Below are 16,008 nucleotides of genomic sequence, written 5' to 3'. Positions count from 1 at the left end.
TTAGTGGTGCTAAATGCAATCATGGGAAGCCTTTTAAGGAGGACTCAGAGGAGACAGGTTCCATTCCTGCTTTGGCTGGTGAGCCTCTCCTGTGGAGTTCATCCAGACCATCCATTGGAGTCATCGGCTTCACAGCCTGCCCTGTGGATTTTGGACTCTGCGTTCCTATGGTCACGTGAGACACTTTCATAAATTTTATATTTGCAAGTGTTCCCTGTTGATTCTGTTTCTCTAGAGAACCCTAACTAATACAGTAACTCAAAAGGGGAAAAAACACCACACGATCATCTCGACTGAATCAGAAAAGGCATGTGACAAAATCAAGCACTCTTTCTTAATAAAAACACTTTGAAAGATACGAATAGAAGGAAAATTCCTCAACTTGATTAAGGGAATACATAAAAAACTCACAGCTAAGCTCAAACTCAATAGTGAGAGAATGAAATCTCTCTCTCTAACTAAGATCTGGAAAAAGACAAGGTTGCCTACTGTCACCACTGTTGTTCAACATTGTGCTATAAGTTCTAGCTATAGCAATTAGACAAAAAAAGAAATTAAAGGTATTCACATTGTAAAGGAAGAGGTAAACCTGCACTATTTGCAGACAACATGATCTTATGTTTAGAAAGCCCTGGAAAAACTACAACAAAGCTATTAGAGCTAATAAATGAGTACAGAAAAACAGCAGGATACAAGATCAACATGCAAAAATCAGTAGTGTTTCTATACACTAGCAATGAGCTATCTAAGGAGTTATTCAAGAAAAAAATTCCATTCACAATAACAACTAAGAATCATATATCTAGGAATAAACTTAACTAAAGATGTAAATGGCCTATACACAGAAAACTACAAAACACTGCTAAAAGAAATCAAAGAAGATCTAAAAAAAATAGAAAGACATTCCATGTTCATGAATCAGAAGGCAAAATGTCGTTAAGATGTCAGTTCTTTTTGTATGAGATCAAACTGAACTTCGTTTATTTGGTGCAAAATTTATATTCTGGGAAGTTCATTTCCTAATTTAACTTGAATGGTGAGTTTGTTTGAACACCATCAGTAGATGAAACCTTGAATAGGGCATGACCTGGTTTGTCCAGGTTAGTGTGATTTCCCGATATATCCCAGAGTAATTTGGGCAGTGAATGAAGAAGTATTTGCAAAGTCTCCATGGGGGACTGGGGAGGAAGGAGTAAATATTCAACCTCCCCATTTGGAAAATTTCTGATATTCTCACAAGCATTGGGGACAACCAAATCAATAGGCTAAGCCCTCAATTTTGGGGTTCACCCTATATGAAACTTATTCCTGCAAAGGACAGGCTAAGCCTATTTAAAATTAGGCCTAAGAGTCACCCCCAGGGAACAGCTTTTGTTGTTCAGATGTGGCCTCTCTCTCTAAGCCAACTTGGCAGGTGAACTCACTGCCCTCCCCCCCTACATGGGATATGACTCCCAGGAGTATAAATCTCACTGGCAACAAGGGACAGAAATTCTAGGATGAGCTGAGACCCAGTATCAAGGGATTGAGAAAGTCTTCTTGACCAAAAGGGGGAAGAGAGAAATGAGACAAAATTAAGTTTAAGTGGTTGAGAGATTTCAAACAGAATCAAGAAGTTTATCCTGGAGGTTATACTTATGCATTAAATAGACATTTTATACAGATATAACTTTTACAATGTGACTGTATGATTATGAAAACCTTGTGCCTGATGCTCCTTTCATCCAGGCTATGGATAGATGAGTTAAAAAAAATATGGATAAAAAATAAATGAATAATGGAGGGATAAAGGGTAAAATAAATTCGGTAGATGGAAATACTAGTGATCGATGAGAAGGAGGGATAAGGGATATGGTATGTGTAAGTTTTTTATTTTTATTTCTTTTCTGGAGTGACACAAGTGTTCTAAAAAAATGATCAGGGTGAAGAATACACAACTATGTGATGATACTGTGAGCCACTGATTGTACACCATGTATGGAATGTATGTGTGTGAAGATTTAGCAATACAAATATATTTTTAAAAAAGATATCAGTTCTACCCAATTTGATGCACAGATTAAATGCAATATCAATCAAAATTCTAACAGCCTATTTTGCTGAAATGAAAATCCAAATAACAAATTTATTTAGAAGGGAAAGGGGCCTTAAATAGTGAAAAACATCTTAATAAAGAAGAACAAAGTGGGAGGACTCATGTTTCCTGACTTTAGAGCATCTTATAAGCCACGGTGGCAAAACAGCATGGTACTAGCATAAAGACAGACATATTAATCAACGAAATTGACTTTCGAGTTCAGAAATAGACTTTCAGATTGACCCTATGGTCAAATGATTTTTGACAAGGCTTCCAAGTCTACTCAACTGGAAAAGAAATCTTCAATAAATGGTGCTGAGTAACCTGAAGTGTTTTGTGTATGTGTGCTGTTTTGAGGCTTTGGATTAAATAATTACTTGCATGTAATCTAACTACCTCTTAAAGATGGCTATCAACAACAAAATGACCCAGTGGGGCAGTGAGAGAACATGTTAAGACAGAATTCTTCCCTTTTCATCATCTGTTTGTTCTCTGCTTAGTTTTGTTCCATCTTCTCTTTCCTTGAGGGGGGCTTTGTAATCTATTCCTCTGACCTGGTTGCTCTTTTCATACACAACCAAACAACCTTTAAGCTAAAAAACAATAAAAAGCCAATGCTGGTGGTGGTGGAGGGTCAAGAGCTGGGATCTCATTACAAGTTCTCACATTTATGATTTTAAAGATTTGCAACTATTACCACCCCACCCCACCCCACCAACCCCATAAATGTTCCTGGAAATAGCTAAATCAATAAAAATAAAAATAAATAAATGCTGCTGGGAGAACTGGAGATCAGTAACCAGAAAAAAAAAAAAAAAGAAGAAGATCCCTATCCCACTCCATACACAAAAATTAACTTAAAATGGATCCAAGACCTAAATATTATCATAAAACTCCTAGAAGAAAATGTATGGAAACATCTTCAAGATATAGTGTCAGGCATTAGTTCCCTGAAAGCAACGAAAGTTAAGATAGCTTAATGGGACCTCCTCAAAATTGAATACTTCAGTGCTTCAAAGGACTTTGTCAAAAAGGTAAAAAGGAGCTGACTCAATGGGAAAAAACATTTGGAAAACATATAAGAGCTTGACATCCATAATATACAAAGAAATCCTACAATTCAACAATAAAAAAGACAACTAATCCAATCTTAAAATGGGCAAAAGACATGAATAGACATTTTTCCAATGAGGAAATACAAATGGCTTTTTAGCCACTAGCTATTAGGGAAATGCAAATCAAAAACACAATGAGATATCATTTTACTCCTATTAGAACGACCACTATTAAATAAACAAGAAACTACAAGTATTGGAGAGGATGAGGAAAAACAGGAACACTTATTCACTACTGGTAGGAATGTAAAATAGTACAGCCGCTATGAAAGACACAGTTTGCCAGTTCCTCAGAAAGCTAAGTAAAAAGCTGCCCTATAATCTAGCAATCCTGCTACTCAATACATATCCCACTGAATGCTGGGACATGAACAGACATTTGCACACTGATGTTCATAGCGGCATTATTCACAATTGCCAAAAGACAGAAACAATCCAAGAGTCTATCAACTAACAAAAGGATAAAAACAATGTGGTATAAATAGATGATAGAAGTATATAAAACAGCAGTAAGAAGAAATGAAGTCCTGAAGCACAAAACAATGTGGATGAAACTTGAGGATATTGTGCTGCATGTAATAAATCAGACAAAAAAGGACAAATATTGTATTATATCTCTAAAGTGAGCTCATTATACAATATAAACTCATGGACAAAGAATTAGTTAACAGTAACTTCTTCATATTTTTTTCATCAACAGTAACAAATGTACCTGCAGCAATGCTAGGGATCAATGGTGGGGGTGGTGGTGATAAGGGGTACATATATCATATTGGCTTTTCTCTTTTTCTTTTTGCATCCTAGAGTATGAAATTGTTAGAAAATTGATTGTGGTGATTAGCACACAACTATGTGATGACACTAGGAGCCACTGATTGTATACTTTGGATGGACTGTATGATGTATTTCAATAAAAGAAGAAAAAAGAAAAAAATGCAACAGAAAAAATATATACTGAAGAAGAGTATATTTTTATTTTAAATATTTTTAAATATTTTTATTTTAAAGTTTTCTGAATTATGAAGAAATTCATGAAGCATACTTCATCTCAGATAGGATGTTAAATTGTGTAATAACAATGTACTTTTGTTCTTCCTGTGAAAGCTAACACTCATGAATTGTTGGAGTTTTAGATAATAATTTGGTTATTAAAAGAAAATATTTATTGAATGTAACTTCTCCATTTGGCAGAAAATCATAAGAAGGAACTCCAATTTTAGTTGCCGATGGCATTTGACAGTAAATCTATGATATCAATTAAATCTATGATGCGCATTTGACAATAAATCTATGATGTCAATTAAACTGAAGTTTTAAAACTTATGATCAAAATAACAGTGTAAGAACATTTCCCCAAAAGAATAAAAGAATATAGAGCAAAACTCATTTGTTTTTGTAAACAGTATAAACACATGGAATTTTTCAACAATAGTCACATAAATTATAGATCGATAATACTAACAACTTATACAAAGGGAAAATAAAAGAAGAAAAGGGAAAATGATTTTTTTACAGATAACATTTTATCAACCATTATATTTAGTAGTAAGCAAAAACCAACTTAAAAATGTACCATGACCTTACCTGCTGAGTACAGGGTAGGAAGCTATAATACCACCCTGAAGTTCACATACCACATGTGCAGCCACTGTTTTTGTGAAAAAAGAATAATTCATGAAACCAACACCTTTCAAAAATAGCCATTAATAGGAAACATCACATCTGAATCACTGCAGGAACTTGTATATGTGTGTGTATGTGTAATCATTTGAAAAACACAACTAAAAAGGAAATTATTTCTTTTCTCTACTTAACTAAGCAGTCAATCTGTAACAGGCTGGTTAACATGAAGTATTATTAAGGCACTATTTTTACAGAACCCATTTTATGGGTTTTGTATGTTACATGAATAGTGTTTTGATTTTAAATGCATTCTCTCTCACTTTTTTTAAATTTTTTCTTTTATGCTTCCTCTTTAAGTCAAACCAAAGCTTTGGATCTTGGCATAATGGTAATGCAAATGGAAAAAAACATTTCAACCTTTAAAATGTCTTTCAATTTTACTTTATTTGATTCTATCACACTAAAGATGCATTTATCAAAAATAAATTTTTAAAGAACCCTAAATTTAAGATAATTCAGGGTTTGTATCAACTTGTAAAGAAATAGGAAAAAAAATAATTTATGCTCAAAGGCCCTAACTTAACTACGTTAGAAAAAAATATATAAAAACAAGTATTTTTAATCATAGCTCTAAAATTAGTAACTAAAGAAATCTCCTTCTTGTAGGGGAAGGGCCACAGACACTAAACATACCAATAAAAAAAAAAAAGATTTAGGATTATTTTAAAATTCTTCCCAGATGGTTATTGCTATGCCTCTTCATAATCTTTCGTTTAAGGTAATTTTATCATTAGTAAGAGCTAAATGCCAGTTAAAAGACAATCACCCACACAGTACAACAGAAAGAAATGTGTAAAAGATAAGAGTGGATAAATCACAGAGAAATACAAACATTCAAGTTACGTGAAAAGCTGTTCAATCTTTTCTGTAGTCAGGAAAAGACAAATTAAAATTGGAAACTATTTTTTAATCCATGATTTTGATATTTTAAAAGAAACTGATAATTTCTTGTTGACACACCTTGTTGACAAGGGTGTGGAGAAGTGGGCATTCACACATGGGAAAATGATACAGACAAAAATTACATGCAATTTATCTCTCTCTCAGTAAGGGAATGAACAAATTATGAAACCATGAAATACATTCTGCTTCTCAGCTTGAATCATTTCAACTGCCTTGTCTTCAAGTTCATGGGTTCTTCCTTTGGACAGCTCCATTCTGCTGTTGAAGCCTTCTAGGGAATTTTTCATTTTGGTTCCATGGTCTTCAACCTCAGTGTTTCTGTTTGATTCCTATCTCAAAGAGATTCCTATATTGTTCATCCATAGACTTTCTCATATACTGTAGTTTTTTCTCCATATTTTCTTTATCTACTTGAGTATATTATGGATGATTTTTAATTTGATCCTTTGTTAATAGGAACATTTTTTAAAAAGTCTTTGTCCAGTAAGTCCAAATCTGATCCTCTTCATTGATGATTTCTGGATTTTTTTTTCTTGTTCCTTTTTATGGGCCATCATTTCCTGTTCCGTTGTTTGTCTTGGGTTCTTTAGTTGCATTCTGTATTTTAGTATTCTAAAGCATTAACTCTGGAATTTAATCCCTGAGCTGTCGGTTCTTTAAGTCTGTATCCAAGTACAGACATGACAGAGATTTTCTTGAATGCCAGGAACTAATCAAAACAAACAAAGCAAAGCAAAAAGCATCATATACAGCACAGTCTTTGAAAACTGGCTCCTCTTTCATTGGTGGCCTCCTTCAGAAGTTACTCCTCCTATTAAGAAGATTAGCCTAAGGCAAATGCAAAGTGCCGGTCTTATCTGAGCCTGAACAGAGCTAGGGAACCCACTTATTAACCTGGGCTTGTGCTTGCTAGTGGCCTTGGGAATTCAACTGTCTATAGGTCTTTGAATGAATGCACCCTCATGTCTCTTTGCAATAGACTTCTATCCCCTCCTGGGCGCTCTACTGTGTGACTTGCAGGTAGTCCTTTACCACCCCAGGCCACCTCAAATCAACTGTCTCTTTCACTGCTTTAATGTATGCAACATGCTTCTTTGCCTTCAGCACAAACTGTGAAAGGTTGAGCCCAAGACAAGTTACCCAATTCAATTTTTCAAATTTCTTTCCAGTCGATTAGAAGTAACAAAGAGGTACCCCAGTATGTGCACAGGGTTTACTCTGCTCCCTCTGGAACAGGGCAAGGGACCTACAATCAGAGTACAAACTGGCTCTGTCCTGTATTGTGGAGCTGGCAAGGGTACCAGGAGCTTCACCTATAGGTTTCGATTCTGTGTTTTCTTGATTCAGATTCAGCCCCAGTTAACGGGGCTCTTTAACAGTTTTCCGTAGCTTGAGGAAGGGTACTGTCTTTAAGATTTCTCTGCTGCTTTTGCCTGAGGGGGTTGAAACAATGGCCACCCTCAGAGCCAGTGCCCAGTGATCAGGAGTGGCTGATCAAAAGCAATTAGTAATCATACTATAACTCCCTGAAGTTTAGAGGATGAAGTCTTTATGTGCCATCCTGGCACCAAAAACCTATGTAAGCAGCCCGAGCTGCAGTCCACACTGCTGCCTGCCATAAGACTGGGTGATGGGAGATGGTCTCCTGCTGCAGAGAGGGTGAAATTCATAGGTATTTACTGGAATTTACAAGCCGCTTCTTTCCTCTCTTCCTTGGATACTGTATGGTGTTCCACTAGACTCCAGATTTGCAAAATAGTTGATTCAGACAGTTCCTGCCAGGTCAACTGTTGTTTTGCGGGGGGAACTGATTCCTGGAGCTTCCATTCTCTTCACTTGTGTTACTTTTGAGAAAGGCAGTGTGGTACTGCAAAAAAGAATACCCAGGAAACAGTCCCTCTGTAACCTTGCAGCCTGGCCCTGGAAATACCCTTTGCACAGCCCTCTCGTCAGAGAAACCAGAATCCCAGTGGCCTTGCAGAATTCCCTCTGCAAGACTCCACACAGGCTGCAGGCTGCTAACTGTAGCCCTGAGGGTCACACACTGAGAAGTCATTCCTTCTGCAAGTTTCCTGTGGGTTGACTATATGCCAAGAAGGTTTTTTGCACTCTCCAATGCCTACACTCCCATTGTAGGCCTGCTCCATCAAGTTGTTGCTCATTTACTCTCCTGATGCCACTCTCAAGGACTGTCTATTGTTTGCCCAGCAACTCCAGACCAGGCCCAGTCTGACTAAACCAGCAAACTTCTCTACTATCTGGTAGAACCACACCTACTTGATGAGATCTGAGCCCCTTCCAAGTTTGCCCTTTGTTGGACACCCTCTCTCTCAGCCCTGGGGTATCATATAGTATTTTCTTATATCTTATAATTACTCTTTTATCATAGTTAAAATGCTTTATATCAAACCTTCCATTTCACTTGCATGGTTTCTATCATCTGATTAGATCCAGAGTGCTACATCCCCCTAGTCTCAAAACTTAAGTCCATTAATATTTCTTTTTAGTCCGCTGAACTATATTCCATCAATTAATCAGATCAGGAAATACTTCCCTCAAATCTCATAATTTCCTCTCCATCCCCAGGCTCATCTGCAGCCCCTTATATTTTTCTTGTATAGTGATGGTTTTGGACAACCTTAGATCTACCCCATAAACATTACCCAAAATCATTTTGTCACCTCCAGAAGTCATAAACATTCCCTCCTTTCTACAAAGAGAGCATGAATGCCTACACTGAGATTTTAAGACTCTCTGTGACCTGGCTTCACGTGGACCATTCACCCTACTTCTTATCAGGAATACTCCCCTCCAGGTAAGATACATGTGGGTCTCTTGCCCTCACCATGCCTAATGCCATCTTCATGTTGTTGTTCACATCGCTACCTCCACCTCCCTCACTTATCCCAGATCCTTCTGGGGCCAATTTTAAGACCCTGCCCCTGCCCTTGAGTCTTTTGGGGTTATTTCTTCCTTCATTGATTACTTTTCTAAGTGTTGTATCCTGCCTTAATTTTCTAGTTGGGATATCACCAAGCTAACACTGTGATACCCTTTCATGCTAATTATCTTATATGCTCGTGGCTTAGTCTCCTAATTTATGTTTATATTTTTTTTACACAAATTCACAGGTCTTTACATGATGGTGAGCTCAATAAACACATATTAAATGAAGGGGAAACCTATGTCAAACTGTTTTAACCCACAAAAGAACTATGTATATGGCCAGTGCTAGGCTAAACAAAACCTTTTACAGACAAATGCAGCCTCAAATCAGGTTATCTAGCTTGGTCAATGGAGCCCAGGCAGGATTTCAACACATACAACTATCTATAGCAGCACTGGCTACAGAAATATCTTATAATTATAAAAACTATAATTTTTAAAAAAAAAACTAACTTTAAAAAAAAGTCATATTTTAATTTAAAAAGCCTTTTAAGGAGGTTGTTTCTTGTATTTTGTTTTACTAGAATTTTATTCTACTGCATATCAATCTAATACTGGACAATTCTCTTGGTTTGGGTATTAGTTTAGTTACATAGCAAATTTCACGCTGTTGCATCTACTGTAATGGAATTTCTTTTCACAACCAATATTAATTGAGGGCCTAACTCTAAGGTAGGCCTGGAGTTGGGTCCAGAGATACAAATGAGGTAACTGCCTCATGGAATTTACATACTAGTGATCTATATTTAGAAGGATGTAATTTTATTAACATTTTACTTACCAATAAACTTGTTTTGCATAGTCTCCAATAAAGCTTGGTGAGCATCTTCAGCTTGCAAAGCGAGTGAACACTCTCTTGCCAGTATGGTGCGAACAAGATGCTCTCCACATCCTGGAAATCCAAAGAAAACAAGAACAGTTGAGGAAGAGCAGCACTAAATGCCCTTCTTATCTCACTAGCATTAAAAATCACTTATGCATTCCTTAAAAAGTAGTTATGTTAGAGAATAATTCAGTGATGAATGAAATAATTTCTATAGGCAATCTGGTAATTTTAGTAATGAGACAACTGAAACCAAAGAAATACACTATTATCTAATCACAAAAGGAAACAGAAAAACAAAGGGAAAATTCTTTTTCATAGGAATGCTTTACATAATACAGAAATTCAGATTTTCCAGCTAGTAATATCCTATGGCTCTGCCTCATTTTCATTGTGGATTATCAAAGACCTTTGTTTTATCATTTATTTATTTAATTGCAATCAATCGGCATTAGTCTCCCAGTCAGTGAACATTTATGGCAATTAGCCATTTCCCCCCCAGCAACCAGCAAAACTGGACACAGGGTAGAATTCCAGGCATCCAGGGGAAGCCTGAATTTCCCCCATCTCCTTTCCTCTGCAATGCCTACCACATATCAACAGGTGAAGAATGGACTTAATAAATGTCAGTGTCTCATTCACACAAGAACACCTTTCTTGTGTCACTAGCATCAAAAACCCTTATGCATAACTTAAGAAGTAGTTATGTTGGAGAAAAATTCAGTGATAGATGAAATGATTTCTATGAGCAATCTAGTAATTTTAGCAGTTTTGGCAGAAACTAAAGATACACAACATCTTTAAAATATTTCATTTAAATATTTTTTCCTTAAAAATTACTGCTGCCAAAGGTATTATGTTTATTAGAAAAATCAGATCCTCTATTTTTTTTGTTGTTGTTGTTGTTGAATGCTTTTATTGTAAACTTCTGTTTAATAAATGGTGATCTTGACTGATAGTGCCACAGTTAATGAGGATAAGAATTACTTTAAATAATGAATCATTTATTTTCTTAATGCTCATAACAAGTAAAGGGTATCAGATGACCCAAGCATTTAATAAGACTAAAGAAAAACACTTCAACTCTACGCTCCAAAGGATCAGAGCAAAAGAAAGAACATCTCCAGGATACACTCAGACTCCCTCACAGGACCAGGAAAAGGTAACTTTTTTCCATGTCATTAATCTCCATGTACACATCAACACGCATTCTCACACACGATATACTGGTAAATTGGGGGGAAAGGGGTTCTAAGCAAAAAGAAATATATGGACATAGTTTGTTAATGAAACAACCTCATTTAAATAACGTGTAAAAAATTCTTAAGTTCATGAAACTAAAACCAACACTAAAACTGATTTGATATACACTTTTGTTTAACTAATCTGTATTGTGACAGAGGTTAGACACAAACAACAAATCTCCCTAAGAAAAATATCTGTAATTGTTAAACCATGTTGGTGCCTTTCATTTCAGAAAGTTTCTATGCATATGTACACCTTTCCTCTCCTCTCCCCTCTTTCTTCTTTCTCTTCTCTGTCCTTCTCCTTAATTAAATATACATGCACTTACAAATGTATACATATGTGATATATTATGTATACATACACAATATGCACTGATTGCCAAAAATTTAGTTAAGAAAAGTGTGAAAAAGAGTTTAAAAAAATCACCTGGCTTTGAGATAACCTCACTGCATTTTTTTGTAAAATCTAAACATCCTTCAAGATGTAAATATCTCTTTGTGGATGTCTACTTAGAGAAAGATATGTAATTTAATAAATAACTTTGTGGGCAGGATTATGGGTGATCCCTATCTTGTTAGATTTTTGCAATATTATTTTTATAATCAGGACAAAAGCAGCAATAAAACTAACAGAAAAGAAACAATTTTTGACTTTTACTATGTAGAGATATTGTGCTAAGCTCACGAAACTATATAAAGTTTAATTCCCTCTGTGTACATATTTGATGTTGAAAAGTGAAACATTATACTTTGAGACAATAATAATTGTTAGGAAATTGGCTTATTATAAGCCAAATGAGTGTTCAGAAGGTTATGTACACATGCCTCAAGTCAAAGAGCTAAACCACATGAAGTTAACATTACATCAAAGTACACAATGTGTGTCAGGGAGACTTTTTCCTGTGTTGTTATACAGGACTATATAGGATTTTCCAACGATTGCTTTTTTTAACCATGAAATTTAAAATTATGGCTTCAATTTTCTGACATATATCACCCCTAACATAACAACCATGGCACCAAAAGTCTATTCTCTTGCAGGTTCCAAATCAAAGAAGAATTTGAGTTCTGTGGTTTTACCCACAAAATTCCAAGGGTTCTTAGAATATGATGCCATATAGCTGAAGTGTGATTCAAAGGTAAACAGTTCTACTATTTATTCACAGATATTAGAAATAAGCCCTTAGTTATATCCTCCTTTTGTCCTTGTTCTTGCAAGTATGAGCATATTTATGTTCTCAGATCTTGGCAAAAAAGATAGATTATACATAGAATGATGGATTATCTACAAACCTAGGAAAAGTGATTAATAGCAAGTTCTATAAGAACTTAGAAAAAATGCAGTTATTTAGCATCAATACGATGACAAATGAAGAGGATGAAACACAAAGAATTCATAACTTAAGTTCTAAAAAGCATTGGCCAACTTTGGAGGATTCTAGAGGACCAATTAATTATTCTGAAAACTGAAAGGAGACAATCAAGCATTTCTGTCTTTCATATGGTTACAAGGCAACCAATGAGTTTATGAAGGAAAATTTTTTTTAAGATGTATCCCAGTTAATAAATGAAGAAATTAACAGAATTAGAATATAACCATTTGTAACCCATAACATAATAACTGATATAGGCAATAATTATCAATGGCTGCTAATATCACAAAAAGATACAAGCAGATATTATGTATCTCCTATGAAGTAAATTACACTCAAATCCAATCAATTCCCAGGAGTAAAAGGCATTTGGTAAAAATCTACAGTTAACGGGCAAGCCACAGTGGCTCAGCAGGTAAGAGTGCTTGCCTGCCATGCCCAAGGACCCGGGTTCGGTTCCTGGTGCCTGCTCACGTAAAAAAAAATCTACAGTTAATATGCTGCTGCATATTATCAGACCTCCCCAAAGGTGTTGGACCCCTGCCTGGCTACTTAATACTCATTCAACTTTCATCCTGGCCATTCCAGATGCCAGTTTCCTGGATTGTGTAGCCTGCAAACTAACCTCAGGGATTAAGAAGAGAATCTTGGCGCTCAGCCCTCTGAGAGACAGTCTCTATAGTCAGGTCATCTCCTGTTTACCCCATTGTTTAGCTCAGCCGGCTTACTCTTCCCTAGAACGCTTTCTGTTACAGTGTACCCCACAACCAAAGACCTCAAAATCATAACACACTACCACTCTTCTGGAGATCCTTAACCTTTCACAAACCCACAAAAAAGATGAACTCATGATAAAAACACTACAAATGGCTCTTCTCTCAACCACACACACACATACACACACACACACACACACACACACACACAAAACCATAAAAAAGAATGAGCAGATGCAAAAAAAAAAAACAAGGGGATTATCATATCACGAAGCAAAGGTGATAAAAAAAGGAGTCAGCAAAGTTGCTCTGGAAAGGGTCAGTGTTCTAGCTACCGGAATGCAACAAATCAGAGATGGACTGGCTTTCAATAAAAGGGGATTTATTTAGTTAACGTATAGTTCTTCAGAGGAAAGGCAGCTAACTTTCAACTGAGGTTCTTTCTTACATGGGAAGGCACAGGGAGATCTCTGCTGGCCTTCTCTCCAGACCTCTGGGTTCCAACATCTTTCCCTAGGATGATGCCTATCTGCATCTCCAAAGGCCTGGACTGAGCTGCGAGTGCCGAGATGAGGTATGCTGAGCTGCTCTGTGCCATGCTACGTTGAACTCTCTCATTTAAGCACCAGCCAATTAAATCAAACATCATTCATTACAGCAGGCATGCCTCTTAGCCAACTGCAGAGGTAATGAGCAACAGATGAAGTTCAGTACCATTGGCTCATGTCCACAGCAACAGAACTAAGCACGTTCACCTGGCCAACTTGACACCTGAACCTAACTACCACAGTCAGTAAATATTTTAGTATTTATAGGCTGCATGTGACATGGCACATATTTATCTCTTTCCTTTTCTAGTGATTGCTTAAAGGTTTATTCTTCGCTCACAGGTCATACAAAAACAGACAATGGCATACTTTGGTTGTAGTTTGCCCAGATCTATATAGAACAACCTGTAGTACAAAGATATAAAAGAAGATGGAGCATGATTTTTTTAAAAAAATAAGAGCAATTTGTGAATGGAGGTGGGATTGGGGGGAAGGCTCAAAATTTTCAAGAAACCAAATGGAACTTCTCAAAGTAATAGTACAAATGCTGTTAAAAAACTCAATGAATATAGCAAGCATCATGAGAGACAGTTGGAGAGAGAACTGGAAGATCGATCTGAAGAAAAATACTAAAAAGCAACCTAGAATGATACCCCACCCCACCCCAAGAATGACATAGATGAAAAGAAGAAGCCTGGAGCACAAATATGAGAATAACCAACACATTAACAGGCCATTTGAAAGAGAAAGGATGGGGAAGGATCACTAATATCTGACAACCAAAAAAATAAGAATTTCACAGAATTTAAGTTTTAGATAAACCCTTTAATTGAAGATGAAAACATTTCCAAAAAAGAGAAACAAATACAAACCCGTGCTTAAGTAAATCATAGTGAAGCTCTGAACCAAAGACAAAGAGAAAATATTAAAAACTAACCAGAAAGAAAAGGCAGATCATCTACAAAGAACCTACTTTCCAGAATTAGAAATAAAGACAGTTTCAACAGATAAAGACAACCCTATTCCTTAGAGACTTTAGCCCCTGGCTCATTTCTACTCTGTCCAACACTGCTCTTTGCCAGAATTCCTACTGATTCTTTTTATCTACCTAGATGATCCTCTGGATATCTTGGCTTCTACATTCTGTAATATCCTCTCCTCATATGAACTTGTCATCCATGAAACTCAAAAACTCACTCCCTTGACTATGACATTATCAGTGATAATAATTTCCTCATGAGCTCAAGTGCAGTTTCTCACCCCTCCTATTTTTCCAGTTCATCTCTCTGAACACTCCAAGTGCAACATTTCCATTCTGCCAAAAACTGCAATCCATTAATTCTCCTGCTTTTTCACTATGCTTCACTTTCCTCCTTCTCCAACTAAAATTCCATGATTCATCAAATTATAACATTTCTTTACTCCTGAAATCCTCCTTCTTTCCCTCATTTCACTGAAGTTGTCTGACAAAAGTCCAACCTGATATATCAGTCAGAATAGTTACGCTAGACTGTAAAACAAATAAGCCCCAAATCTCAGTGGTTTAACACAACTAAAATATAATTCCTATTAATGTTATAGATTGAACCTGGGTCACCAAGGAGATTTACTCCATGCAGTCACTCAGAAGCAAATCTAAGTTGAGAGAGGCTCCATCATCTGTAAACGTACCACAGGGATCACACAGTTTCCCCACCAGAGAGCTAGAGGCCACCCAAAGCTATTTTACCACTTTAGCCTGAGAGTGGCACATATCACATCCACAGCAGCCACAGTAACCTGGTAACACCCAGGACCATGAAGGCCTACCTACTCAGGAAGGTAGAAGAAAAAGAACAGACCATGGTACCCAACAGGTCTGCTGGGCAAGCTGACCAGCCCCCAGTAATTTTTTTCACCCTGTCACCAATTCCCACATCCTTGACTTCTTGTTGGATGGGACTTAAAAACAAAACAAAAAACAAAGATCTGTTTAAACCACTGTAATTGGGTTGTGTTCTTTAAGGCCAAATGCATTCTTAATATTAATAATGGGCTCTTTATTAGTGAAAGAAAATGGCTCAGGAAACTTTAACTGAAAGAAGACTTCTAGCTACTTCCTCCAGCTAAAACATGCAACTCTGTGCTGAGTTAACTATAATTTCCGATAAATTCATGTAGATGTATTCATCAGACACCATTAGCGGCAATACATGAAAAAGATCATGTGGTCTGATCGTTAACTGAGTTATTTTGGGAAACCCATGATATATTTAATTGCTTCCAACAACCAAATTTCTTTTTAATTTGTTTAACTAAGGAGAGTAATTTAGTTAAAATAAATCCTTTATGTTGCCTGAAAAATGGAGTCTTACATATTTAAGGGCCCCTTTTATCCATGTAAAGAATGAGCATGTCCTTCAGCCCATGTGAAACCACTTCAGGGAGGCCATCTTTATTATGACTGTTTGTGAGTTTGTTCAGAATCCAGAAAAAGTTAGCAAAACTCTGAGGAAATGAGAAGAGTTAAGAGTATCTTTAATTTTCCCTCATTTAACTGTCCAACAATGCCATTATTTCTCTAGTGAACACACATCA

At 36.4% G+C, this 16,008-nt stretch overlaps 1 protein-coding gene across 8 annotated transcripts in view; it reads right to left on the bottom strand.

Moving 5' to 3' along the window:
- TASP1 (taspase 1) overlaps positions 1-16,008 on the bottom strand; it is a 490,143-nt gene that overhangs the window by 262,822 nt on the left and 211,313 nt on the right. For all 8 annotated transcript variants that reach the window (XR_013157441.1, XR_013157446.1, XM_077115178.1 and 5 more), the window contains exon 11: positions 9,506-9,616. Coding sequence is in view for 6 of the 8 variants with exons in the window: in XM_077115178.1 (XP_076971293.1) it covers positions 9,506-9,616 (111 nt within the window). In the remaining 2 variants the exon portion in view is untranslated. The remainder of the gene's footprint in view (positions 1-9,505; positions 9,617-16,008) is intronic.

The sequence above is a fragment of the Tamandua tetradactyla genome, chromosome 1 (assembly GCF_023851605.1).
Source record: "Tamandua tetradactyla isolate mTamTet1 chromosome 1, mTamTet1.pri, whole genome shotgun sequence".
NCBI classification, from domain to species: domain Eukaryota; kingdom Metazoa; phylum Chordata; class Mammalia; order Pilosa; family Myrmecophagidae; genus Tamandua; species Tamandua tetradactyla.
The sequence above is the reverse complement of the archived record's forward strand: the minus strand, read 5'-3'. Positions and strand labels throughout refer to the sequence as shown.